At 45.5% G+C, this 27,226-nt stretch overlaps 1 protein-coding gene across 1 annotated transcript in view; it reads right to left on the bottom strand.

The window, feature by feature from the left end:
• The window catches only part of KCNH2 (potassium voltage-gated channel subfamily H member 2), a 1,978,218-nt gene that overhangs the window by 899,851 nt on the left and 1,051,141 nt on the right, over positions 1 to 27,226 (bottom strand). The window contains exon 5 of the mRNA XM_086940929.1: positions 9,747 to 9,961. Coding sequence (XP_086797055.1) covers positions 9,747 to 9,961 — 215 coding nt within the window. The remainder of the gene's footprint in view (positions 1 to 9,746; positions 9,962 to 27,226) is intronic.

Below are 27,226 nucleotides of genomic sequence, written 5' to 3'. Positions count from 1 at the left end.
TGTATGCGTTGGTATGGGAGTGAGGGTATGGCATATCCGTCTGTGAGATGAAGGTGATGTTGCCACGAAGGTATGCTTGCCAACAATCCCCGGGATGCCCTTGGTTGAGGGCAAGGGTGGTGGATAAGGAATAGGGACCTTCAAGAACTATGCATTCTCGAGTGTTACGCTGTAATGGAAAGTGGAGACAATTGTTGTATTGTATGTACAATCAAGGAGCTGTTTTACTAATCTTATGTCCTGTATTCTCATATCTATAACTATGGTTCTCTTTTCTCACTGATGCAGCATGAATAAAGATTAAGGTCTAGGCCTTGGCTAAACCATAATCGAGGTTGTCTCGCTCCTTGCAAGTCTTCTCGGTGGGGGCAGAGACTTGCATATAGTAAGCGCACTCTATCCACAAATCCAGTTCATCCAGTTATTTCCACGTGCCCAGACTAGATTTGATTTACTTTAACTCTGCTCTCAGCCTCAAAATATTAAAGAACAAACAGAAAACAAATCTTGGGGCATATTATCAAGCCTGTGCGCTAAAATTATCGCTGCTGTATCGGCCGAAAACGGCCGATAAAGCGGCGATAATGGGCTTGATAATATGCTCTATGGAATTCCAATCGAAGCACATGTTAGATGTGAAGACATCTAACATGGGCTTCGATTGGAATTCCACAGAGCATATTATCAAGCCCATTATCGCCGCTTTATCGGCCGTTTTCGGCCGATAAAGCGGCGATAATTTTAGCGCACAGGCTTGATAATATGCCCCCATGTTCTTATCTTAGCGGTAGGGTTGTGGGTTCAAACGTTCGCCACTTAAATCTGAAGAACTTTCCGAGTATAAACAACTGAAAATTCCTTCAAAATGGAAAGGTCTTTTTTTTTTACACAAACCAGACTACTAGACTCTACACCTTCATTCTGTAGTAAAATAATATTCTGGGCCTTGTGCCATGACTTTAATTTCAGGATGACTGTATCAAAATGCCTGATGATCAGTTTGAATTCCAGTGGCGGCACCTCCGCTAAGGCACAGAAACGTTGCCCCACTGACCAGGTCCATAAGGAAAAAATGTAATTATTTCTGAACTCATTGTTATTATCATTTTATTTTTCTTCTTGCTCGGCTGGGTAGGGGCATGGATGCTCTGCTCACAGAGCAGGGCAGGGGAGGAGTGGTTTGCCCACTCGAAGTGCGCGTGACGCTTTGGTCAGCCGTCTGGAACTGGGCAAAAAGTCTTGCGCACTTTGTATGTTCTCGCTGTCATTGGCTAGCGTCAGGCTGGGTGCCGGGTGCTTCCTGCCTTGGTAGCGATGGAGAGGAGGATCCGGCGGCTGCGGCGGCAACAGAAGACAGGTAAGTGTTTCTTTTTTTCATTCCCTCAAGTCGCCCCCACCTCCGTTGAATTCCAGCCGCCGTTGTAGAGTTCATCACATTGTGACTGTATGTCATTAAAGATATGTAAAAGTATATTTTTATTAATTTATTTTTAAAGTATACTATGTGCATATATAAAAATTGAACATGGAGCTGTAAGACAGAGAAATGGCAGACAGATAGTTTGTAAATGCACAAGGCATAGAACAGAAAACGGAAATACCTCTTAATCAGACTTTAATCCCTTCACTGCGGCGGCTATTCCGCCGCAGTGCTAAGGGGGCGGGGCGGCCGCGCGGCCGGTCCATGCAGGTGACGGAACCGCTCCGTCTCCAGCCGCGGTTGCGCTGTGCTCATGACGGAGCGGTTCCGTCACGGTCCCGCCCGCTCAATGGAACGCTCAGCGCAGGCGCGGAATCCGCGCCGCACAGGCGTGCCGAGCGTGCCGTGACGGAACCGCTCCGTCATCAGCACAGTGCGACCGCGGCTGATGACAGATTGGTTCCGTCACCAGCAGGGGAGGGGTTAAACAAGGAAAGAAAGGCAAGTCGGTTGTTTTCTCCACCTATGACACTTCCATATGTTGTCCAGACTTTCTTTATGGTGACAAAGCTGTAACGTTCGTGTATATTTTTTCATTACCCATTTAGTAATGATTAATTCGCAAGAAGAAGTGTTTACAAAACACTTCATACTCGGTATGACAACATTCCCCTGAATTACAGCTTTTCAACCACTATGGAGTCTAAAAAGTGAATTCTAACATGTGATATTAAAATATGTATTGTGGTCCTATAATGCCATCTGGTGGAATTTACAGCTTTTGCATCATGGTTTCTATCGTCAGCCTGACTCTTGTTGGCAATCAAGGGCTTGAATGAATGCTTACCGATTACATATTCTCTACCGCTTTTGCACACTAGGACACAGCAATGAAAAAAGCACCAACTGCACTGCTACAGAGCAAAAGCCAGCGGAAGGCATAACATTTAGTATTAAATAGTCATAAAATGTGCCCACAGGCACACAGCAACATAACAGGTTCTACAGATTCTTGAACAATAAAGGTCTAGAGTGCTAGAAGCACAAGCTTACAAAACACTCTGCCAATAATGTAGTTGGAGAAGAAAAGGTCAATATCTCCTGTAAATGATACAACTGCTTCAACTAATTCCTCTCATCCTGGGGAGGAAGGAGAGGGTAACATGTATATGCCCACACATGCTTGGAGGACAAAGATGTTTATTCAAGATACGCTGTACACCTCAGCTTCCTTTCTTCAGCTTCACCTTTCAACAACCTCAATTCAACTCCTAACATCTTTCCTTGGAACTCTCAGGAAAGATTATAATATATACAAAAATCAAACATATTACATCGTCAGGGTTCTAACCTGTAAATTAAGGGTACCACATATCTTCCTTTCAATAACAGCACATAATAAAATGTGGTAGACTTAGTACTATAAACATTAATGTACCTATTAAGTTATATGTATAATTTAATATGTGTGTGCTATATATACCATGTTGAAATGAATATTCATTACACATAATCCATCAAATACCTCGAGCTGGTATAGTTCTTACACTTCTACCACTGTTTCTATTGCGGTCTTCATCTCCATTGTCAACATTTTTATAATTTGCAGTATTTCTGTTCTCAAAGAGAGCAATTCTGTCACCAATCTCCTCTCTCACCAGTGGCGACTGCTCCCTGGTAGTAGTGGTGGGCGGAGAGAGGAGGGGTACAAAAAAAGAAAAAGAAACAATCAGTTGCCTGCGACCGTCTGATTCGCCGGCCGCCGCCTCTCCTCATTCCTCTCGTTCTGTGAACCGTAAGCACACCGGCTCACATACTCCCCTAGCCAATCACAAAGCTGCTGTCAGTAACATGACAGCAGTGTCATGATTGATCTGAGCACCCTGGTTCAGCACTCAGACAGTAAGTGACAGCCTGTGCATGTCGTCCACCCAGGCCATGCAATACAGTTGGGTTGCGAACATGCTAAGTGCGCATGACTAGTTGGCCGGCCCAAGACGGACAGTCAAACCACCAATACCACTTCTTAAGTGCATTGACCACTCCTCCCCTTTGCTGGCTGTGATGACAGCCTAGCCCCGCCCCTCACCAAAACTGGCTTCAGCAGGGAAAAATAAAATTATAATAAAATTGGGTTCTTATCATTGAATTTTTCCTTTATTGCATTGCTGAAAAGCAGTGGGGCAATGCTCCTCCGCCTTTCAATTTAACAACTAAATTGAGATTCCACAACTTATGGACTTCTGTTCTAATATAATTTTCAAAAACTTTAATAACTTTCATTGGAAGTAAAATTTCGATCCATGACTAGACAAACCTTTACGAGGGTATCCTATTAGTACAAGATCCTCCACATCAATTTCTGTCCTTTTGACTGCTTTGCGTACATCAAATCTATTTTCATTCTGGATGATTTTCTTTACCTCCAAAACATTCTTGGGATTGCCATCTCCCACACACACAGAAGTCTGAGTTTATCAAGCATCCAGAAATGGCACACCATGGTGCAAGCCATTCTCTTGTGAAACAGTATTAAATGGGTTTTATCCGTCATAGTGTGAGGTGTAATTCTGTAGTTTTTGACTTTATTGAAGACTTTGTCTTCCAACACTTATAATTAAAAAATGGTCTCTCGATAGTTTCTTTCAGGACACGATTGAACCTCTCCACCATTTCCTTGGCCTTTGAGTGATGCAGTATTGTTTTCTTATGTGCTATACTTCTATCACTCACATATTTTCCCATTTCTCTAGAGAGAAGCTGAACTCCCTTATCTGACAAAAGTGAGGAGGGAAAACCCTCCTTTTCAAAAATGTGTTCCAGAGACCTTGTTAATCTTTTGTCTCAATGGAATTTATCATTGTCTATTTCAGGCCACCATGAGTACATACTTTTTCTGTATTGTTTTGATACTTCTTAATCACCCTGTATAAATGCGCTTTGGTTCTTGTAAATGTCTTGCTCAATGTTTGACCACTAACCTCTGTTTTTTTTAAATAATTAAAAAGACTCTGTATCTTCTTAGGCCCACAGATATGCTTCGTCAGCCCTGATGTTCACATTTGTTCATATCTCCATACTTTGATGATTATATCTTGGGTCATTAATGCGCTATGGAACGTAACATGTGCGCCCTGATGAGGGAAGCAATATTAAATTGTTTTTGGTACTTTCCGAAACACGCGTCAGCGCTTTTCTAGTGTGCCTTCTACAGTGGTCTATTGTTCCAGTGATTGTTATGTGTATTGTCTTATGTTTTTGAATGTAATTTTGGGCTTTATGCCCGTTGTCCTTTTATGTGATTATTTCTTTGTTGTTGAATTCTATTTATGTGAACTCTTGTTTATATATTGTTGAACATTGGTACACTTATGAGCTGCTTTCTCTTCCTCAGATGTTCAAAGAAACACTATGGGGCATTATAACAAGAATAGTCCATTGTGAAGTTTTATGGATTTTTTTTTTTTTTATCCTCATTTGCGTGCATGGCTCCAATCTATCCAACCAGGAATATGCCACAGAGCTAAGAAAACCGGCTGTGCTTCTGTACCGTCTCAGCGTTAGCTGGGAGGGAGATCTTAGTTGGAGGGGGAAGAAGCCAAATCCCAGCAGCACATTCACACAAGCCTGGAAGTTCTTGCTTAGGGCTGTTCATTGGAAGATAGTGCCCGTGACACCGTAGCCCCATTTGTTCCATGACTCTACGCCATTAAAAACAATGGTTGGCAATGCTCGCATTAATCATAGGACCCTGGGGAAAAAAAAAACCAAGGCTCAATGCGACCGTGCCAACTGTGTCCAAAAAGCTCTCCTACTTGGAATTCCACCTCTAGCTAGATCAAGTTTGGAAATCTGGAGGACAGAGGTTCGCCATTCGTTAATAGAAGGAGGCTGGGCGTCCTTCCAATGTCTACAGATCTCTCTGCGAGCTGCCAAAATGGAGTAGAATACGAGGTTAGAAGCTGCATTACGTACTTTGTTCTTCAGGCCAAAAATAACGAGGGCAAGATCTATGGAAATGTGAAAGCCCAATGCCAAAGATAGATCGTTTCCTATAGAATCCCAGTATGTTGTTAATTCTGGACATTCGTAGAACATGTGGATATCTGATGCGGCAACAAGTCGGCATCTTGGGCACGAGACCGGACCTGTCGAAGAGAATTTTGACAGTCTCAACGGGGAGTAGTAAGCCCTGTGAATTGTGAAGAGATGGTTCCGACGTAGCCAAGCTGGCTTAACCAGGTCCCACAGTGCCATACAGGAAGCTGACCAAAGCTCCTCCAGATCTATTTCTGGCAATACGTCGGCCCATAATGTTGCAGGGAGGCAAAATTTGCCATCTATTTCCTCCATGATCTTCTTATACCAAAGAGATATTTCCTTTTTTGCAGGGGGACTATCTAGCAGACACGTAACTAATTCGCTAGTGGCACCTATAGGTAGACTGCTACTCCGGGATGTCTGTGTATTGTATGCCTGGGACCAGCTTGAGATTTGTATAAATTTGAATCTGGACAAACTTGGCCCGACCTTATTTGTTAAGCAGTCCCAAGGGAGTAGTGTTCCGTCCATAAACAGGTCACCCCAGGTATTGATGCCGGCCGCTCTTAATGGTTGGGTTAATGTGTCTTCTGCCCAAACTGGGGGAGATGGTAGGTCCCATATTGGAGCTCTCTCTAAATAATACCCCAGTTTAATTGCCTGCCTCATTCTGTACCATGTGGAAGCTATCCCCTTTAAAGTCTTTAGTTTTATTTTATTTTTAAATTTTGGGTCTTCGAATTTAAACAAAAAGCTACCCTGTCCGACTCCCTCACTGTTCAATAACATAGAGAACATATGGCCTACCCCTGTTGCTGCTGGTATTTTTAGCAACATGCGTGCGTGCGAAAGCTGAAAAGCCCACGCATAAATCTGAAGATCCGGTCCCGCTAACCCTCCCTTCTCTCTGCGGCGTCTTATTTTCTTCCAAGAAATTCTTGGACTTTTACTATTCCAAATGAAAGTTGAAATCGCGCTTTGTAGTTTAGAAATTAATTTGGGATAAAAAAAAAGTGGGATTGAATTAAATAAAAAGGAAATCTTAGGCAGAATACACATTTTTACCAAATTAACCTTTCCTAGGATGGTGAGTGGAAGATGTGACCAATCCCTCATATTTTTACGACACTGTGCTGCTATTATAGAAAAGTTTGAGGAAGCGATCAGGTCGATGTCTTTAACTATATTCACCCCCAAGTATCGTAATTGAGGTCTAGATGTCTCATTAAAAGTAGTTAAGTCGGTGTTCCAAGTCATTGATTCTGTTTTGGAAGCGTTAACTTCGTATCCAGAAACTTTGCCAAATTTAAGAGCTAGGTCTATCACCTCTGGATATGCTGCATTGATATCTGACGTGAAAATCATTATATCGTCAGCATAAAGTGCCATCTTTTTTTCCCAATCACCAAAAATAAAGGGTTTAATAAGTGCGCTATCTCTTAATGTTTGTGCAAAGGGTTCTATATACAAATCGAAGAGGAGGGGAGACAAGGGGCAACCCTGTCGGGTTCCTCTGGTTACATTAAATGACGCTGCAAGGCCCCCATTAATCAGAATTGAAGCTGAAGGGCTACGATATAACAAATCTATTGCCCTGCGAAATCTATCTCCAACGTTAAACTTTTTCAAGGCCTCCGACAGGTATAACCAATTTACCCTGTCGAAGGCCTTGGTAGCATCCAATGTCAGAATAGATAAGGGGAGAACCTCTTTTATGGCCACATCAATAGATCCTATTAGTTCGTAAGTGAGCTCATATAATTGTCTCCCTCTTTTGAATCCTTTTTGATTGGAGTGAAGTATATCAGGGGCTACCTGGCCAAGCCGTTTGGCTAATATGGTAGCAAAAATGTTATAATCAGCATTCAAGATTGAAATAGGCTGATATGAGCCACAATCGGAAGGGGGCTTCCCTGGCTTTAAGATAAGCGTTATTGAGGCGTTATCCCATGAGGCAGGCGGTACTACTCCTTCCCTCAATATTTGATTAAACAGAACCATTAAAATTGGAGATATCTCTGAAATCAAATGTTTTTATACCTCACTCGGTAAACCGTCGGTTCCTGCCGCCTTACCCCCTTTGGATCCCCTTATAGCCTGCTCTACTTCGGCAACACTTATTTCCTCTTCCAAAAGCTTGCTCTGCTCGGGTGACAGAGAAGGAAGGGAGATGCCCTCTAACCAGTTGCCAACATCGTTAGTATTGATATTGAGATCTTCCTGATAAATTGACTGGAAGAATGTTTTAAAGGTCTCTCTAATTTCTGCGTCACTGGTGAGGGTACCCTTATCTGATGTAATTGAGGCGATATTATTACGAACCCGGTCTGATTTAATTTTCCAGGCCAGCAGCCTACCTGCACCCTCCCCATACTGGAAATGAGAGAGTTTGCTTGCCTCCCATTTCTGCAAGACTCGCTTCTCTATTATTGAGGATAAGTTATTTTTAAGCTCATTTAGCTCTGCAAGTTTCAGGGACAAGTTATGACTATCTAAAGCTCTGTCAGTATCTATACAGGACTGAATGACAGACATACTATTCTCAATAGAAGATATTTCTTCCCTGTACTGCCTTCTTCTGTGAGCTACCCTGTTCTTGACTGTTCCTCTTAGTATACACTTAAAGGTATCCCATACTATACCAGCAGGGGCTGTATCCGTATTAAAAGTAAAAAATTCGCGAGTCTCAGACTGGAGGAATTCTATATCCTCTGTTGATGTAAGAAATGACCTGTCAAAGGACCAAAGTTTAGAGGAAGAAGACTTAGTGCCCCACTCCATTTCCAGCTTCATCGCTGAGTGATCAGATAAATGAGATGGAATATAGTCTACTGAGATAATAGAATCAACCTAGATCTACTTATTAGGATGAAGTCTATTCTTGAGCTATGTCTATATTTGAGATTTCTGAAAGAGAAACTCTGTCTTTGGCCCTCTCTCAGCCTCCAAATATTGACATATCCATATTGTTTCATTAAACCCAGTAGACAATTTCTAGATTTGGAGGAAACTTGTTGCCTGCTATTTGTAGATTTGTCCAATAAAGGGTTGATAGTGATATTAAAATCGCCAGTTATGATCACCGGCTCAGGAAAACTCAAGAGGTGTTGGAATAAGGATTCTAATGCAGAAGGATCATCGCAATTTGGCCCATAATAACCAGCCAATGTTATAGACGCCCCACCTATCTCTACAGCTGTGATGGCCCATCTCCCTCCATGATCTACTTTTTGTTGAAAAAGTTTTAGATTTAAGTTCGAAGATTTTTTGAATAAAATTGTAACCCCCGCGTGTTTAGTGATTGAGATGTTGAGATAGAGGAATGTATCCACCTATTTCTCTTCACTAACTCAAATATCTCGCTTTCAGTAAAGTGCGTCTCCTGGAGTATAATGATCTCGGCGTCCACGTCTCGAAGGTACTGCATGATTTTGTTAGCCTGTGGTCTGGTGCGGAGACTATTAACATTCCAGAACAAAATCCTAGGCCTACTCATGTTTCTTGGAGTAGGAACTATATATCAAGCATACCTGCCTATAGATTCTCATGCTTATTCTTATCTGCCAACAATAAAAAAGAACAATTGAAAGAAAATAACTACAAAGTGTGATCATTGGAGCTTTATCGATAATGGATCTTTTTCCTTTTTTGCTACCACCCCTCACCCCCCCCCGTGACCCGTCAGTCTTCAGACAGAAATGAAAGGCACAATATTAACAACAACAGAGGCTGTGTAAAGGATCAATAATATACTATGCTGATAGGCAGGAAACACTGCGGGACAGACCGCCCGCAACTGAGCGGCGGGATACATGAGCCAGCTTAGCCTACATGAACCAGGGTCATAGCCCAGGGGCCCCTTCAGGCGCGAATGGGTGGCAACAGGATTGCATGCCAATTTTGCTAAAGGTTTTCCTCCGGCAGTTACTACTTAAAATAAAAAAAATAAGTAAAGTTTGAAAAAAAAAATTGCCAAGAAAAAGTAATACAACTATGCACAACCCTTATTGTGATAAATTTCAGTAAGTTCCTCTGTAGCAGAATAGGCCATTTTCAATGAGTTACAACTGCAGTTGCAAATTCTTGACCAGTCGCAATTACCCACATGGTAATATCTCAATGTACATCATATTAAGTAATACATAGAATGTATAGCAATGACCATCTTTCCATACACACAAGCAAAGTAGCACCATAGTGAAGGAATAGTAGTATAAAGCCACAAGCTGGGGAACAATGGATTGACTTTTTGGCACATTATAATTACTGACGAGAGGGGCCTTACCTGAGTCACTTTTTCTGTCACATTGTGCGTGCGGTCTTTCAGCTTGGTGGGCGCAATGATCTCTTTCTCGTTGGACGGTGACGTGATGAATGTGTCTCCCTTAAAGTCCACAAAATTGAGTGTGATTTGAGGAATCTTGCTGATGGTGCGGTACCTCATCAGGTCCGAATCTGAAGTGGAATTCAGGAGATTGCTTCGCACATTGTTCATCGCTCCTGAAACAAGGATTAATGTCCAGTCAACATTTTGGGATAATGTCCTCTATATGGGCTATCAACCAAAGGATCATTCAGCAAGGATGTGAATGAGACAACAATAAAACAGATGTGAGTTCAGAAAAGGGATTTTTAATTATTGTTTATTTCCACAGATTTGCACTACCATGTAGTCAATAGGGAATACTTATGTTTCTGATGTATTGAACTACAACTTTATAATTGCATGCACATATTATGCATTTATGGCTATCACACTGTAATTCTAAAATGCTAATCTTTTGAGATTGGAAATGATTGATTACCTATGTGGTGGTACCCTAGGACAATATTGAGGAGTTTGACTTCATAAGAAGATATATATATATACGAGAATCCCTGAGTTCCTGGCAGGAAAAATTCGAGCCACTCTGGTGTGAGGTGATAATGTTAAGAGTTTATTCCGCAAACAAGACGCGTTTCGACCTCTGGCGAGGTCTTGGTCACACACACACACACACACACACACATATATATATATATATATATATATATATATATATATATATATATATATATATATATATATATATATATATATATATATATATATATATATATATATATATATATATATATATGTGTGTGTATCCAGCCCGTCTACACCAGTGCTTAGCTGCACAGAAAGGCACACAGACCAGGAATCAGCACGCCCAGGTGAAGGTAAGGTATCCAAAGATTTTATTTTAGTTCATCGTGTGGTAGAAAAGCTGTCATCAGACGCGTTTCGGGCACGCCTGTGCCCTTGCTCACTATATATATATATATATATCACTGAAAAACCATAGGTTTCACACCAGTTATAGTTAGGTGGAAATTTTACTCGCATAAAACCATTGAAATTCCCACATTATAGTTAGTTGGACTCACTATAACTTGTGCGTGCAATGCACTGCTGATGACGTCACATATTACATCACTCATGACATGGTCAGTGACATCACTCATGACATCACTGATGACATCACACAGTGGCTGTGTAGGTGTGTGAGTGGCTCTGTTGAGAGGCTGTATGGATAAGTGACTGGATGTGTGATTAGCTATATTAGTGAGTAACCGGGTGTGTGAGTGGCTGTATGAAGAAGTTAGTGGTTGTGTGAGTGACTAAATGGGTGAGTGAGTAGCTGTGTAAGTAGGTGTATGGGTAATTGAGTGGCTGTATGTGAGTGAGTTGGTGTATAAGTGGCTCTGTGGATGTGTAAATGGGTGTGTGAGTGGTTCTATGGATGTGTCAGTGTGTGTGGGGGTGTAAGTGGGTGTGTGAGTGGTTCTGTGGATGATATCAGTGATTTCATTTGAGATGTTATCAGTGATGTCATCGGTAATGTCACTGACCGTGTCATGAGTAATGTAATATGTGAGGTCCAAAGCAGGGCATTGTGGGGGTGTAACTTTGTACGAGTAAAATCTGGCCCTAACTATAATGTCCTTGTATCCTTTGATTTATTCACTGTGTGTGTTCGTGTGCATGTGTGTATTAGCTGGGTATACACTGAGGTCCAGCTCTGACCCCTCTGAATCTGTGCTGGGCACCCCCGTTTTAGCAATAGGCAAATGATATTCCACCTGTGAACAACGAGGCTGATTACACTTTTAGCCCATTCTAATTTGATTAAAGCTGTGCACGCACTACCTACTCCATTATTCCCAAGACCACCACACTAACAAGCTCTAAACAGGATGAAACTCATAAATTAAGGACTGGAAAAGTGTGTGTTTTTATCTGAATATGTATTTGTCTTTTTTTAGATTAAGATGCCTTTTTTTTATCTGTTAGGCTCTATCATAGCAGAAAGATGGCACATTTAAATAGTATTACATAAAGGGTGATTACATAGAGAAGGGTTGATGGAAAAAGTACTTTTTAAAATTTAAATTGATAAACCCATACAGTGGGATGTATGATGTTACAAAGTAAAATATTACAACGCATACCTTTACAAGGCAGTTTTTACAACGCAACTTCCATTACAATGCATGCCATTATAACATGTGTTCCATTACAATGAAAATTACTAGCCTAACACCGCAGGGTGCTTACCTCGGGTAAGGTACCGGTCAGTGAGGAGTATGCGTTGTAATGGCATGTGTTGTAATGACATGCGTTGTAATGGAACTTGCGTTGTATGGACCGCATTGTAAATGCATTGCATTGTAATGCCTGCATTGTAATGGGTGTTTCTCCATTCAGTGGGCCACATACAAAATTACATACAAGTAGAGAGGTGGTATTCCGGAGTAAAGTTCCATACTGCTCAATGTCAAACAGACAACAGGTATGGTAATCTGAGCGGGGGTCTGCTGAGCATAAAGTACGTGTTGGGGTGTGAAGTGTGATAAGTTGACAGACATAAGGAGCAACTGTACAATGAATGGGGTTGAGATCTACAGTGTGTAATTTTTTGTGAACCTTGTTTTTAGCCGATAGCCAAGCCGAGGGTGCCAGTAGAGGGTAGCAGGCAATCGTCAGTTCAGGTGCATAGTATCCATGTGACTAAATTACTTATTTGTCAATGGGAGCAGATGAATATTGGTGGAATACCACGAGTGAACAAATACAATAGCTCAGCTTAGCAACAATCAGTGTGTTGTTCATCAAGCCCTTTATAGTCGGAAAGCAGAGTTGTTTACCCGATACTGAGCATCTGCAAACATCTGATGTGGTGATGGAGGTAATGAAGGGCTACATTAACCTGCAGATGTCAACTAGGGTTTTAAGTAAGCCTGGGCGTAGTTCGCGTAGCCGCACTCCGCGGAGCTACGCGAAGATGCACTTGCACTCCGCGAACTACGCATAGCTCCGCGAGCATGCGTAGTAGCTTGCTTGACCCGTTCGCGAGCCATTTTTCGTCTTCGGGAGCGCCGTGGAACTCTGGAACCTGCTCGACACCACATCTCCAGACGCCGCCTTCCTCACGGAAACATGGATGAACGCCTCCTCAGCGCCCGACATCGCCGTCGCCATCCCGGACGGATACAAGATCACCCGGAGAGACCGCGTCAACGAGACAGGAGGAGGCATCGCCATTGTCCACGAGAACACCATCCACATCACGACCAACTCAGACGACACCCTCACAGCCGCTTAACATCTTCACTTCCAGATACACACCGACCCCAAGACCACACTCAGAGGCACCCTCATCTACAGACCCCCAGGACCTCGCACACAATTCAGCGAAGACATCGCAGACTTCATGAGCCCGCACGCCCTCGCCTCCGTTGACTACATCCTCCTAGGGGACCTCAACTTCCATCTGGAGAACAACAACGACAACACCACCACCACCCTGCTGGACAACCTCGCCAACCTCGGACTCATGCAACTGGTGAACACCCCCACCCACTACGCCGGACACACGCTTGACCCAGTCTTCTCCTCCAGCAAGTACACCTCCTTCAGCCACTCCACCGGACTCCACTGGACAGACCACAGCTGCGTCCACTTCAGCTTCAGAAAGACCACGACTCACCACCACCCGCAACAGGTTCCCCGCAGGAACTGGAACAAGATCACCACCGACCAGCTCACCACTTCACTGAGCCAGAACCCTCCCGCCAGCTCAACGGACCCCAACCAAGCAGCCAACAACCTCACACAGTGGATCACCAATTGCGCTCGCCCAACCAGCCTCGACCACTCGCAGTCCGGCTTCCGCGCCAACCACAGCACCGAGACCGCCCTCATCGCAGCCACTGACGACATCCGAGCCCTGCTCGACAACTGGGAAACAGCGGCCCTCATCCTCCTGGACCTCTCCGCAGCATTCGATACGGTCTGCCACCGCACCCTAGTGCAGCGCCTCAGCAACATCGGAATCCAAGAGAAGGCACTGGAGTGGATCATCTCGTTCCTCACCGGAAGAACCCAGAGAGTCCGCCTCCCCCCGTACAGATCCAAGGCCACCGAAGTCATATGCGGCGTACCACAAGGATCATCACTCAGCCCCACCCTCTTCAACGTCTACATGAGCCCCGTTGCAGCCATCGTATGCCAACACAACCTCAACATCATCTCCTACGCCGACGACACCCAGCTGATCCTCTCCCTCACCAACGACCCAGGAACCGCCAGAACCAACCTACACGAAGGGATAAAAGACGTAGTCGAGTGGATGAGGAACAACCGCCTGAAACTGAACTCAGACAAGACGGAAGTCCTCATCCTTGGATCATCACCATCCGCCTGGGACGACTCCTGGTGGCCCCCTGCCCTGGGCAGCGCACCCAAACCAACGGACCACGCACGCAACCTGGGCTTCATCCTGGACTCCTCCCTCTCGATGACCAGACAAGTCAACGCCGTCTCATCATCATGCTCCAACATCCTACGCATGCTCCGAAAGATCTTCCGATGGCTCGCCACCGAAACCAGGAAGACGGTCACACAGGCACTCGTCACCAGCCGACTGGACTACGGAAACACCCTCTATACCGGAACCACAGCCAAACTCCAGAAAAGACTCTAACACATCCAGAACGCCTCCGCACGACTCATCTTGGACATCCCCCGACCCAGCCACATCTCCGGACACCTGAGAGACCTTCACTGGCTCCCCGTCAGCAAGAGAATCACGTTCCAACTCCTCACCCACGCACATAAGGCCCTCCACAAACTGGGCCCCAGGTACCTCAACAACCGCCTGACCTTCTACACTCCCACCCGCCAGCTACGATCGACCAGCCACGCCCTCGCCGCCGTGCCACGCATCCGAAGATCCACCATGGGAGGAAGATCCTTCTCCTACCTGGCAGCCAAGACTTGGAACTCCCTCCCCATCCACCTCCGCCTGACCCAAGACCACCTCTGCTTCAGGAAGCAACTCAAGACATGGCTGTTCGAGCAGTAGCGGACCCCCCTCCCCCAAGCGCCTTGAGACCCTCTGGGTGAGTAGCGCGCTATACAAATATCCTGATTGATTGATTGATTGATTGCCTGCATGCTCGGGATGTGTAGCGCGCGAAGTTACCCATGAGGTTTGTCCCGCCCGCTCGCGTCCCCTTATATCCGGTCACTACTAACGTGTTCGTGAGTTATTCTGTGCCAGATTGCAGTTTCTGCGTGTTCGGCAACTCGAAGTTACCGACAAGCATCCTCGCGCACGCGAAAATGCTATTGAGCGCGCGAGAACTATGCTATGCAGCAGTTTGCGGAGTATTCGACAACTTCGCGTAGCGCGGAGTTGCCGAAACTCCGCAAACTCCGCGAACGGAGCGTAGTTCTTCGCCCAGGGTTAGTTTTAAGGTTCCTGGCAGAAGAGAGAGAGCATGCAATGTGCCTGGAGCGAAGGTGACATTGTGTTAAGGAGGGGGCGTGGAGAAGGACTGTTAAATTTCCTTCTAAATTTTACCACGGTGCATCATCCTGTCAGTAGCCACAGCGCCTTCCTCCATTTAGAGAGGTGCTGAGTGTCTCCTTAATAGGATGGCAGTTAATAGGAAAGGAACACAAGGGACAAACCTAACAACAAAACTAACAACCACCTGATGTTGAATACCAAAAAAATTGAATTTATTCCCATCTCACCTCCAAACCACACTCCAAATATAGACCTCTGGTTAAAACACCTAACCTCCTTTGACTGTGTCCCCCTCATCATTGACTCGGCAAAATCCCAAGGAATCTCCATTGACAAACATTTGAATATGCAGTCGCACATCTCTATTGCCACCAAGGGAGCTAATCACAAGATGAGCATATTTAGGAAACTCAAACCCTCAGGCAGATCTAAAAATTGCAGTACAAGCCCTAGTACTGCCAAGATTAGACTACGGAAGCACCGCCCTCGGTGGTCTCCCTGAATACAAGTTGGCACCGCTGAGAGCAGCACTGAATGCTGGGGCTAGACTGGTATAAGGAACCAAAAGAAACAGTCACATTTCACCAACCTTGAAAGCACTGAATTGGTTGCCTTATGAGGCAAGAATACACCTTAAAGTGGCGTGCACGACGCACAAAGCAATTCACAAAAATAGACCCAGTTATTTGGTGCTAAAGCTGGAAAAATCTGGAGGTTGTAGACAACTACGAAGTGCGAGCACTTTCCTTCTGAAACCCCAATCCTCCCATAAGAAGAGAACATGCTGGGGGGGGGACGGAGCTAGCTAGCAACAAAGATGGCCGCATAAGACACGAGCTCCCCTGCCTTGAGTAATATCTGCACAAATATCCTGCGAAAGAGCCGACCACAAACCGCTGATTATGGCAGATCCCGGAGGCGAAGGCTGGCGGGACACGATCGGGATCGACTTTGCCCCAAAAGCTCGGCAGCGACTACCTGAACTCGCTGCTGCGGCCTGGGACGGAAGGGTGAGCGTGCAAGCCGCGACCTAGAGTGAGAGGAGCGCCGGGGGATGATCGGGTCTGACCACTGTGCCCTGTTGAGGCCTCACAGACGGCGAAAGAGGGGCCCTGCAAGATTCCGAGCAGTCGGATAGAACTGCCTCCTGGAGGTGGGAGAGGCCCGGGGACGAACGGGCCGGAGGCGGAGAGAGTGCAGGGACGTGAGCGCTCCTTCCTGGAGGACTGGGTCACGAGTTCTGGGGACGCTCTTGGGAGAAGATACACGGAGGCTTGCGGGAGCACTGTGACACAGGTGGGTGCCTGCGGATGACCACGGCGGTGAAACTGGGCTGAGCCTACTGCCTCTGGGGTGCGCGACGGCCCTACACACATCTGGAAGGCCTCGAGGACACACATCCACATACGGGAAGAGAGGGCCTACGCACTGCACATGCCGCGTGGCCTATGACACCCATATGACTTCCCCAGAACAACCACGCAACAGGGGGTGCATTGCTGACTCGGGAGTGTGTCCCCCCCTAGATACCGCCGGAGCTGCTACCCGCACAAGCTTACACCAAGGGGCCGGGCAGTGGCCGCCATTTTAACCAACGGAGGGAGGTGGTGTCTGTCCAAAGCCCCGCTTGAGAGGGAGATGGCGCAGCACGGAGCCCTGGAGGTAGGGGCCAGGCCGATTCATACCTGCACTGGACGATCAGTATAGGTACCGCGGGGGAGGTCCGCGCCCCCCGCGCTCACTCGCACCCGCATGTATACCTGAGTTGGTGCTGGCCCACGAGTGGAGACGACATAGCCGGAAGGGACCACAGGCATAACGAAGAGCATTCAGTGAGACACCACTGTCCCTGAGGAAGCACACAGAAGTCTTGTCACTCACAAGCTATCCCGAATAACAGACCAGGAACCCGACAGCCCGCAGCAGCACACTCGGACTGCGCTGGGCTTCCTAGGAAACAGGACTGTGACCGGAACCGTCAACATGGGCCGCGCAGATAGATCCCAGCCAAAGCTGTCCTTCGACCCTAAAGGCACCAGAGCTACAGATACCTCGACGGGTGGGGCCGCTGGAGAACGTGACCAGACGGAGGGCGCTGCATCGCAGGATCTTAGAGGACTACTGATCGCCATGGAAAAAGGCCTACAGGGAGGCATAGCATCACTGGGTACTAAGATGTATGCCTTAACCTACCGCATGGATCTGATGGCGGAGAGACTAGACAAACAAGCGGAAAGAGTGGACATGGCGGAGCGACGCATTACTGAGGTGGAGGAGGCACAAACCACACTGGACTCGGATAATAAACAAATGGCTAGAGCTATGCAGGCATTGATGTACAAGACGGAAGACCTAGAAGCCCGTTCTATACGCTGCACCCTCCGCCTTACAGGCCTTCCGGAGACTACACAGACGGGCAATATGGAGCTATTCGTTGAAAAGCTTCTCAAGACTCTGCTTGGAGACTCTGTCTTTTCAGATATGTTCGTAGTTGAGAGGGCGCACTGCTCTCTGGGCCCACGACCCAAGCCTGGAGCCCCGCTGAGACCCATTATTGCCAAATTGTTAAATTATAGAGATCGAGACACAGCGCTTCGTTTGGCAAGGGAGAAGCAACAATTACAATATGAGGGCTCCACCATTTCACTATTCCCAGACTACACTGCAAAAGTACAGGAGGCATGGCACTAATTTCTTCCGATGAAGAGGCAATTACGTGACATGTGAACAGACTATGCAATGCTGTACCCTGCGAGGCTGCGCACAACCGACAGGGGAAATCTCTCATCTTCACAGACCCCAAAGAATTGCAGCGGGCGCTGAAGGAATGGAAGAAGGAGTCGAGATGTTCCCCACGCAGAGGATCGGAGGAAGAGGGGAGCTCGCTCGAGGAGCAGGAATGATGCTTTGCCCTCTTGACACTATGACGCTGTAATTGGTGCCAAGGAGTTACAGGGTCCGAGTGAATTTTACAGGAACTACCAAAGAGCTTAGGGACTGCCCACAGAATATGGTAGGACATGCGCTGCTGTTCATAGCCTAAGGTCGCGCTCAAGATACTGGTAGAAGGAGGCGGGGGAGGTAGGGGAGGCAATAAGTATAAGAGCTTTCTTACTTTGTTCACTGAACTGGACCTCATCTGGCTACCTTTGTCCACGAGTGTTTATCACAGACTTTGGTTGACGAGGGTACAACCCTTATGGGGGGAGGTAATTTTGTTTGCATGATGCGAGGAGAATAAGGTGGGGGATTGGGGCAATAGAGGGTTCGTGGCCTAGTTGGGGATGGGCAGGCGTGGGTGGGACTGGGAGGGAGGGGAGTGGAGCCGAGAACGGGATTGGACGACGGCCCACCGACAGTTTGGTTTTTGAGGTTATGGTTTATACTTCGCCACGCAGGTCAGCTACAGAGGGCTCAGGGCCAAAACATGTGCAGATTCCGCTATTGTGTGCAGTGGATGGGGGAGGACAAGAGAACCGGACAGAGTAGAGAACATTCTGGATATGCTGACTTTGATCACGTGGAACGTAAGATACCTTAATGATCACAGGAAAGTCAGAAAAGGTCTACAGCACTTAGCTAGACACGAAGTAGACATAGCTCTTTAGCAGGAGACGCATTTGCCCACGGACAGTCGCATACTCAGATATAGGGGCCTATCTGGCAATATACATACTGCAGGTTTCACATCGCATGCTCGGGGGTCCTCACGTGGGTCAACCCGAAAGCGTGCATGACATGACACCATTGGTGACAGACAGAGAAGGAAGGTACACAATTAAGAGATGTTGTGGTAAAGGGTTGGAGTTCTGTGTAGTTAATATGCACGGGCCCAATTATGATAACCCCGAGTTTTATTCTGAAATATCAGCTAAGATGGCGACATATTCGGGAGGGTAGATCCTCTGGGGAGGGGGCTTCAACATGACCAGACACCCACACATGGACAGATCAGATGGTCCCGATAGATGCCCCGCCGCTTCCGCTAGGGTGCTGCAACTGCACATGGAATATCTGGGCCTGAGAGATGTATGGAGACATAGATATCTCACATGGGGAGGGTTTACCATTACTCAGCACAATTTAATATACATACTCGAATAGACTATTGGTTAGCCACACAGTACCTGACCTCGGCCATGCAAAGATGCGAGGTGTTACCCCGCACGTACTCAGATCACTCACCGGTACTGATACCTATAGCAACACCGGAGAGAAGGATCCTGCCATTCAGGTGGCGTTTCCCCCCCCCCCCCCCCTATTCCCTACAAGATGCCTCCTTCGAGGAGGAATTGGCTACAGACATTGAAATATTTTTTGGGGCTAATGAGGAGTCAGTGCCGTCAGTACAGAATGTCTGGGAGGTGTTTAAACTCTACGTAAGGGGTGTCACCATATCGAAGCACTCAGGGGTTTTAAAATCAATCAGGGGCAGGCTGCAGACACTGGAAACCAGACTTAGGGACCTAGAGAGAAGCCAACTGCAAAATCCCAGCGAACCCCTTACCAGAGAACTTACAGATGCACTGCTAGATTATAACAAGGAGGCAGATCTAGAGGTTAAGCACTTAGGGAAATATGCGACCACTAGAGCGTATGGGGAAAGCGAATGGCCAGGCACGGTGCTGGCACAATTAGTGAAGCGGGGAAGGAACGGTGGAGGGGTACCCGAGATGAGGGGTGAAGACTCGGAAGAGATGCTTACGAATGCTCAGGTAGCAGACAGATTCGAGAAGTATTATGCTGCTTTGTATGCCTCTAGGGGCCCTGCATCGGAAGAGCGGATTCTTGACTACTTGTCTCATATCAAGATGCCGGGACTTACGGACGTAGACCGGAGATTCCTGGTACACCCCATACAGAGAGAGGAGATAGTACTGGCACTATCTTCCCTGAAGTCCGGAAGAGCGCCGGGAAGTGATGGCATTACGGTGGCCTTTTATAAGGCCTTCCTGGACCTATTGCTACCCAGGCTACTTGCCCTCTTTGAGGACATGGCGGATTCGGGCACCATTCCACCCACGATGAGAGAGGCGATATTGGTGGCTATTCTCAAGCCTGGTAAGAATCCGAGTGAGTGCTCATCATACAGACCACTCTCGCTATTGAATGTAGATGCGAATATTTTCGCAAAAATGATTGCTAACCGACTCCGCCCCATGGTTACCACGTTGGTGGCCCCAGAGCAAGCTGGCTTTGTCCCGGAGCAGCATCTCACCTACAATCTGAGAACGGTTTTCTCAGCCTTTCAGCACACGCCCCCGGAGGTACCAGCGGTAGCGGTCTTTTTAGCTATGAAGAAGGCCTTCGATTCTGTCGAGTGGCCCCTTTTCTGCAGCATGTGCTGAGCCGCATGGGAGTAGGGCAACTCTCCCTACAACTCCTAGCTACACTATATACCACTCCAACTGCTCAGGTGCGCATCGGTTCGCTGGTCACTGGCGCTATTCGGATAGAGAGGGGCACGAGGCAGGGATGCCCTCTATCCCCCATTTTATATGCCTTGGTGGTGGAACCTTTGGTCTGCGCCTTACGCGAATACCATGGCCATAGAGGCATACGGTTTCCCACGTACAGGTTGATAATTTCAACATACGCAGACTATACGCTGTTATACGTTAGAGACCCCGAAACCCACTTGCCGGCGGTCTTGCGCAAAGTGGTGCTGTTTGGCTCGCTATCTGGCATATGTGTAAACTGGAACAAGTAACTAATGTTCCCTCTTACACCGGCTGCGAAGAAATTCGATCCGGAATATCCCATACAATGGACCACTGATTCAGTGTGATATTTAGGGATCCGATTACATACGGACCTGGAAGTGCTATTGAGGGAAAATTATGGTACCGCTATCTCCAAATTAGAAGACAATATTGCAAGATGGATATCATTGCCACTGTGACTTCTGGGGTGGGTAGCACTTATGAAGATGATAGTACTTCCACGTCCACTGTTTTTGTTTTGTAACATACCTATGGTGTTATCCATGGACTTTTTTGCGCAACTGCGAGCTCTAATGGTGTGCCTGGCCAGGGCCGGGAGGCAACCTAGGGTCGCTTGGTCTATCCTCACGCGGCCCTATGCGGCGGGAGAACTGAACGCTCCGGACTTGAAGTTATATTACAGAGCGGTGCAAGCTCCACCTGCATATCATTGGATACATGGTCCGAGGGACATACCCCACGTCCGTATGGAGGCAATAGTTGCAGACCCCACGCCGCTACCGGCGCTCCTGACGCTTCCGTGAGACCGGCGAACTGGCTTTCTTGATTCCCTGAATTTGGTTGTACATGCTTGGCACCACATGATGGAGGCACAGGCGTGCAGCCTGCAGTACGCTCCGACGGCGGCGATCGAATGGACCTACTGGCTGTCTCCATGTAAGGAACGGGCAGTGAGGAAAGGCTAAAAACCCTGAATATACACACAATGGGAGATATGTTTGAGGGCGGTGTGGCACACTCCTGGGACCAGGTGGAGGTAGACGAAGATGGCGGACAGATGCTGGGGTGGTTTCAGTCCACAGAGTTCGGCATCAGTGAGGGCGCTACTGGGGGAAGAGATGGAGGAGCCACAAACGGTAACAGCCTTTGACTACGTGGTTACGGCCAAATCGCCTGTCAGACTAGTAGCTAGGCTATATTCTATAACTTTAGCGGAAAGAACGGCAGAATACGCCAAGTCGCGGCTGGCGTGGCAAGCAGACCTGCAAAAAGACCTGAATGAGGAAGTATGGCGCTACTGTTGTACCAGTACTAAACGAATATTACTAAATGGTAGACACAGGCTAGTACACTTCAAATACTTGAACAGAACATATTACACGCCGGACAGGCTACACAGATACAATCTGCGAGACAGCCCTGTTGCGAGAGATGTGGGTCGCTGGTAGCGGACTTCCTACATGTAGCGTGGCACTGCCCGGAGGTACAGGCTTTCTGGCAGGCGGTATATGAGGAGGTAAATAGCACTGTGGAGCTGGAACTGACCCCTGACCCTCTATTGGCGATATTAGGATATTCCAAACCTCTACGCCCGACGCATAGACGGATAGTGGACATGGCCTTCTTACTAGCGAAGAGGTGCGTAGCAATGAGGTGGATGAAGGGCACTCTCCCCAGACTGTCCCACTGGACTAGGGAAATGATGTATTGTTGTACACAGACGGAACTTTATAGTGAATTGTTACCACCTAGGAATAGACCTAAAAACATTTGGTCCTGCTTTATAGAGCGTAGACAGGTGCAGAGCGAATCTGGGGACGAAGGGGGGGGGGGGGGGGGGACACACCGATGGCAGAAAAAGAGAGTATAGCAGCTATAGAAGCGATTGCTGGAGATACACTATCAGGCGACTTGAATTGAGGATGGGCGGGCATACATGGAAAAGCATGGAAGGACAAACGGGAAGGGTTATGGCTGCTAAGAGGCTGGGGAGGGTAGACGGGTCTACACATAATCCGGAGAAGGCCAACAGAGTATCCACGTGACAGATAGTACGCTAATAAAGCAAATATGGACGATGGACTGTACGAAAGCACATGCACTTTGTTGCCGATATGTACTTTGGAAACTGCTGGTGATGGTTGATGTTTAGCTTATGTTTTTTTCTTTTTCTCTCTTTTTGAAAAATGCCAATAAACATATTAAAAAAAAGAAGAGAACATGCTGTAGAGCTTTCTCAGGGATTGCACCAAAGATTTGGAACTCTTTACCTCCACTAGTGCGTGGAATCACTTCCTTTGATGCTTTCAAAAAGGAAGTAAAAAGACTACTAATGAACAAATTCATGTCCTAAGTTTTAATTGTTGGATGTCACTGACTGTAAGACTTTTTATCACAGCTCTTTTTGCTCTATATTTGTATGCAGCCTCATGCTTAGTTGGCTGTGGGTCCGCCTGATCATCTATACTTTTATATATCTACTTTTAATTGTTAAAAGTTATAATATGTATGTTTGATAGCACAATCTCCTAACGTTCAGTAACTGTCTTGTGTACAACGTCCTGCAGAATCTTGGTCCTCTATGTTTGTTAAGTATATATTTTCTTTTTCTATTTTACAAATTTGCAAATTTGATTGTGTGTATACCACCTCATCCTTTTATGTTCTTTTATTGTAAAGCACTCTGATACCCTCATGGATCACGTTCGAGCTATATAAAACTCTATAAATATAACTAAATAAATAAATAAACCTCCTTTGCAACTTTCTATGAATTGTTAGAAAGGAGTAAAAAACACAAAATAGTAGCAATCAGGTGAGGAATGCTATGAAAAATAAGAAAAGGAATGGGTTGTGATGCATCCTTTATCCGTAAATGCCTCTTTAGTCTATGATTTAAAAAGAAAACGATTAAATGTTGACTTTGATAGGGACCCTCAGACAGAATCCGATGAAAAGGCCACCATCTTGCAAGCAGCCATCCACAAGGCCTGACCAGGCCCCTTTATTTTAAACTCATAACTTAGCTTGGTAAATAAAGAAGAAAACCAAGTTTGCATTGTTTTGCCAAGTGCAGAACTCAGCTGTCCAGCCATTGCACCTTCCTGTCAGACATTCCCAGTCCATCACGGAGCACCCAAATGGTTCAGGCCGTGCAGACGCAAAGCCACTTGCTAAGCATTGTCTTTCGTTACATGCACTCTGAAATAATAAATACAGGAAAATCATTCTTACTTAAAATAGTAGGTAAAATATTGAATACCAAAATATCAAAAGGTGAGTGCATATAGGGAAGTATATATTTACTAATCTTAACTCCACTTCTTCATACCTTGAACATTTATATAAGGTACATATATGTGGCCACAGGTATATATAATCTATACAGACTTACCCGTCAATATTTTTGTTCTCAATATTTTGGCTGCTAGTTTAAGGTATAACAATATTCCCTACTCGATATTCAGAACCCACACCTGCCTTTGTCTGAGCTCACTGGTAAGTTCTCAGCATGGAAGTAACACAGGGGACAGTAGGTTCTTGAGGACTGGTAAGGCAGAGAGAAAAAGAGAATTCAGTGTTAGAGGAAGTGAACATTGAGAATAATCAGCCATTCAGAATCTGAAAGATGTCAGTCAGTGAGATATGTTAGTTTGATGGAAAGACAAGAAAGTAGGGAATCAGAAAGAGAATTCAGTATCACTGGCATGTACATGATACAATAATCCATTGGAGGATATTTGACTCCAAAATAAGGGGTGGTGTGGAGTTAAAAATGAAGAACCCAACAACTAACCTTGTGGCACGCTGTGGGTCATTAGTCAAAGAAAAGTATACCAGAATAACAAGTCAAAGCAATAATCAAGATAGAAAGATAAGCATTCCTGTGCCTTGCTCCTGATGTATGTATGTATGTATGTATGTATGTATATAATATTTCCATAGTGTGCGCATAGGCAAAAGGCAGTTGAGCAGTGCATGTGGCCGAAGGCTACCTTAAAGTCAGCAATTAATAGGAGAGGAAAATGAATTGTGAACGGTTTAGGCATTGTGATCTCTTTAGGTGAGCAGTCAAATCTTTCCAAAATTGGAGTAGCGCTGAGGCAGTCCTGATGCATACAGGAATGTTGTTTCTGATTCTGGGTGTACAGATAACAAAGGCTTGCTGTCTTGCTTTTTCTTTTTCTTTCAACTTCTTAATCTGCAGCCTAATTGTGTCCGGGCAAAGGGTGTGCAGAGAACCACTAGAGATGATGAGTTTGTCTGCTAGATAAGTGGGGGTGCTAGTCTTGATGGCTTTGTAAATAATACAACTGATTTTGAAGATGGTGCCGGGTGGCAAGAGCAACCTATAGAGTTCCATCAGGATTCAGGTGTGCATATTTCTTCAGGCCCTGAATGAGACACACTGCAGAATGTTGACTGTTCATAAAGTGGGGCTGGTGTGGATTTTGGGAGACCATGGGGTATTGCATAACCACCATTAAGATACAAGAGTACGGCAAAGGTACAAGGGCTTGAACAGAAGTTCTGAGTCGCTTTGTGGAAAAAGAGATTGACTCTCTTTAGAAGAGAGAGCTGGTACCATGCCATCTCTGTTTTTTGGCAATGTGCTTCTTGAGCAAGATGTTGGTGGCTATAGTGAATCCAAGTCATTTGGCATTCGGTGAGAGGTGGGGGTTGAAGATGTCAAGGTTCATGCAATTGAGACAGGTTTGTACTCTACCTTGTTTGTTGTTATTGCAAATAATAGGAATTCTGTCCTGTCTTGGCTGGGAGGCGCTAAACATCCAGGGTTGGCTTATGTGCATGCAGTGCTTAAGGAATCGAATGTCTGAAGAGGAGGAGACTTTCAAGTAGAGTTGAGTACCTTTGGCATGCTGGTGAATCTTGGAAGTGTTATCTGTGAGTAGAGCACACGAGGCTCTGTTTAAAGGTTGAAGATGTCAGTAAACAACATTTCACTTTGCAGGACTCCACATGTGATAGAGATGTTTGTGCCCTGGAGGTGCCCATGGGTTATTTGGAAAGTTAGGATGAGAACCACTGAGGGACATTTCTAGTGTTCAGTGAGGCAAAGTCTGGTGGTCAAGCATGTCAAACAGTACAGAGCAGTTTAGTAGAATGGGAATGAAAGAAAGGTGATAGTGGTGAGCTGGGAAAAGAAAGTTGTAAATGTCTACAAATAACGTCTGTAGAATGAAGTTTACAAAAGCCATCTTGGAGTGAATTGTGGACTTTGAAATAGGATAGGTAAAGTAGGAGGCAACGTAAGATCGGTTTCCCTAGTGTTTTAGACAAAAAGGTAAGTTGCAACACTGGTAGTTGGACGGGAAGGCGGACTCAGTTGATAGCTATTTAAGCACATTAAAGACAACAGATGTGATGCATAGGAACCAGAAATGGGGAGTGGTTAATGTTTGAGGAAAGATGTTCTAAAATCCTAGACAAAAGTTTATCAGAGATGTTTTAGTTTAGGAAGAAGGGTGCACATGGATCACACTACAGGTAGACTGGATGAAGTATTCAGATCAGTTTTGTAGTTGAAGTTAAAGCTAAGGGTTAAGCTAGGTAGGGTGGAGTAAGTGCTAAAAGGAGAGATGTATGAGGGTGGGCAGAGTGAAGACTGTATTGACTGTGTTTATTATGCTGAAGAGTTTCAAAGAAGAGGATGCAAAGAACCTGATTCACAGTTCGATTGTCAAGAGAAATCTTCAGATTTTTAGAGGAAGTGATAAACACACTGATCCTAAGATATAATTATTTCAGCCAAATTATCCCTATGGCAGAATTAACTATCCCAGATGATTTTTCAGTCATGGATATCTTGATCATTCATACTTGATTTAGACAAACTAAGAAGTTCAACGATAGGTGCACCAAGCTGTGAAGTATTTTTGCAATATTAAAAATATGTTTGGAAACTTTGAAACTCTGCTTGGTTTTAAAAGTTTTTTTGCTTAAGATCCATTTGCAAATCATGACTTACCTAACAATGTAAGTAATTTAAGTCGTTGTAAATGCCAAAAAATGGTTCTGGTGAAGATATACCTTGCAGAAAATAGGTAATGTTCTTCTTTTTCAAACTGTCATTTTAAGTTGAAACCATCGCAAAATGCTAAAATGTTGCATACATATTCTAGCACTGCATTATGACGGAAATAATGTGTCTAGACTTTTTGCACTCCGTCGGTTGTGTTTGGGTTCCATTGATTCTATTAGCATGAAAATGATCTCAGTATGTGGAGAAAACCCTTTTCATCGATAAAGGAAAACCAGGAATGACCATAAACTACAGGAGGAGAGAAATTCAGGAACTTCTCAGAACTTCATTAGAAAAAAATGTTCCTCAACTGTCATTTAAATTACATTAATTTGGAAGATTATTTTCTATTGTGTCAAGAAGGCCATTTATTGCTAATTTACTAGATAATTATAATCACACTGCTTGGAATAAAATGGGTATAAAACACTACCCAGCC

This window comes from Lissotriton vulgaris, chromosome 10 (genome assembly GCF_964263255.1).
Source record: "Lissotriton vulgaris chromosome 10, aLisVul1.2, whole genome shotgun sequence".
In the NCBI taxonomy this organism is placed as follows: Eukaryota; Metazoa; Chordata; class Amphibia; order Caudata; family Salamandridae; genus Lissotriton; species Lissotriton vulgaris.
This window is presented reverse-complemented; position numbering and strand designations above follow the sequence as displayed.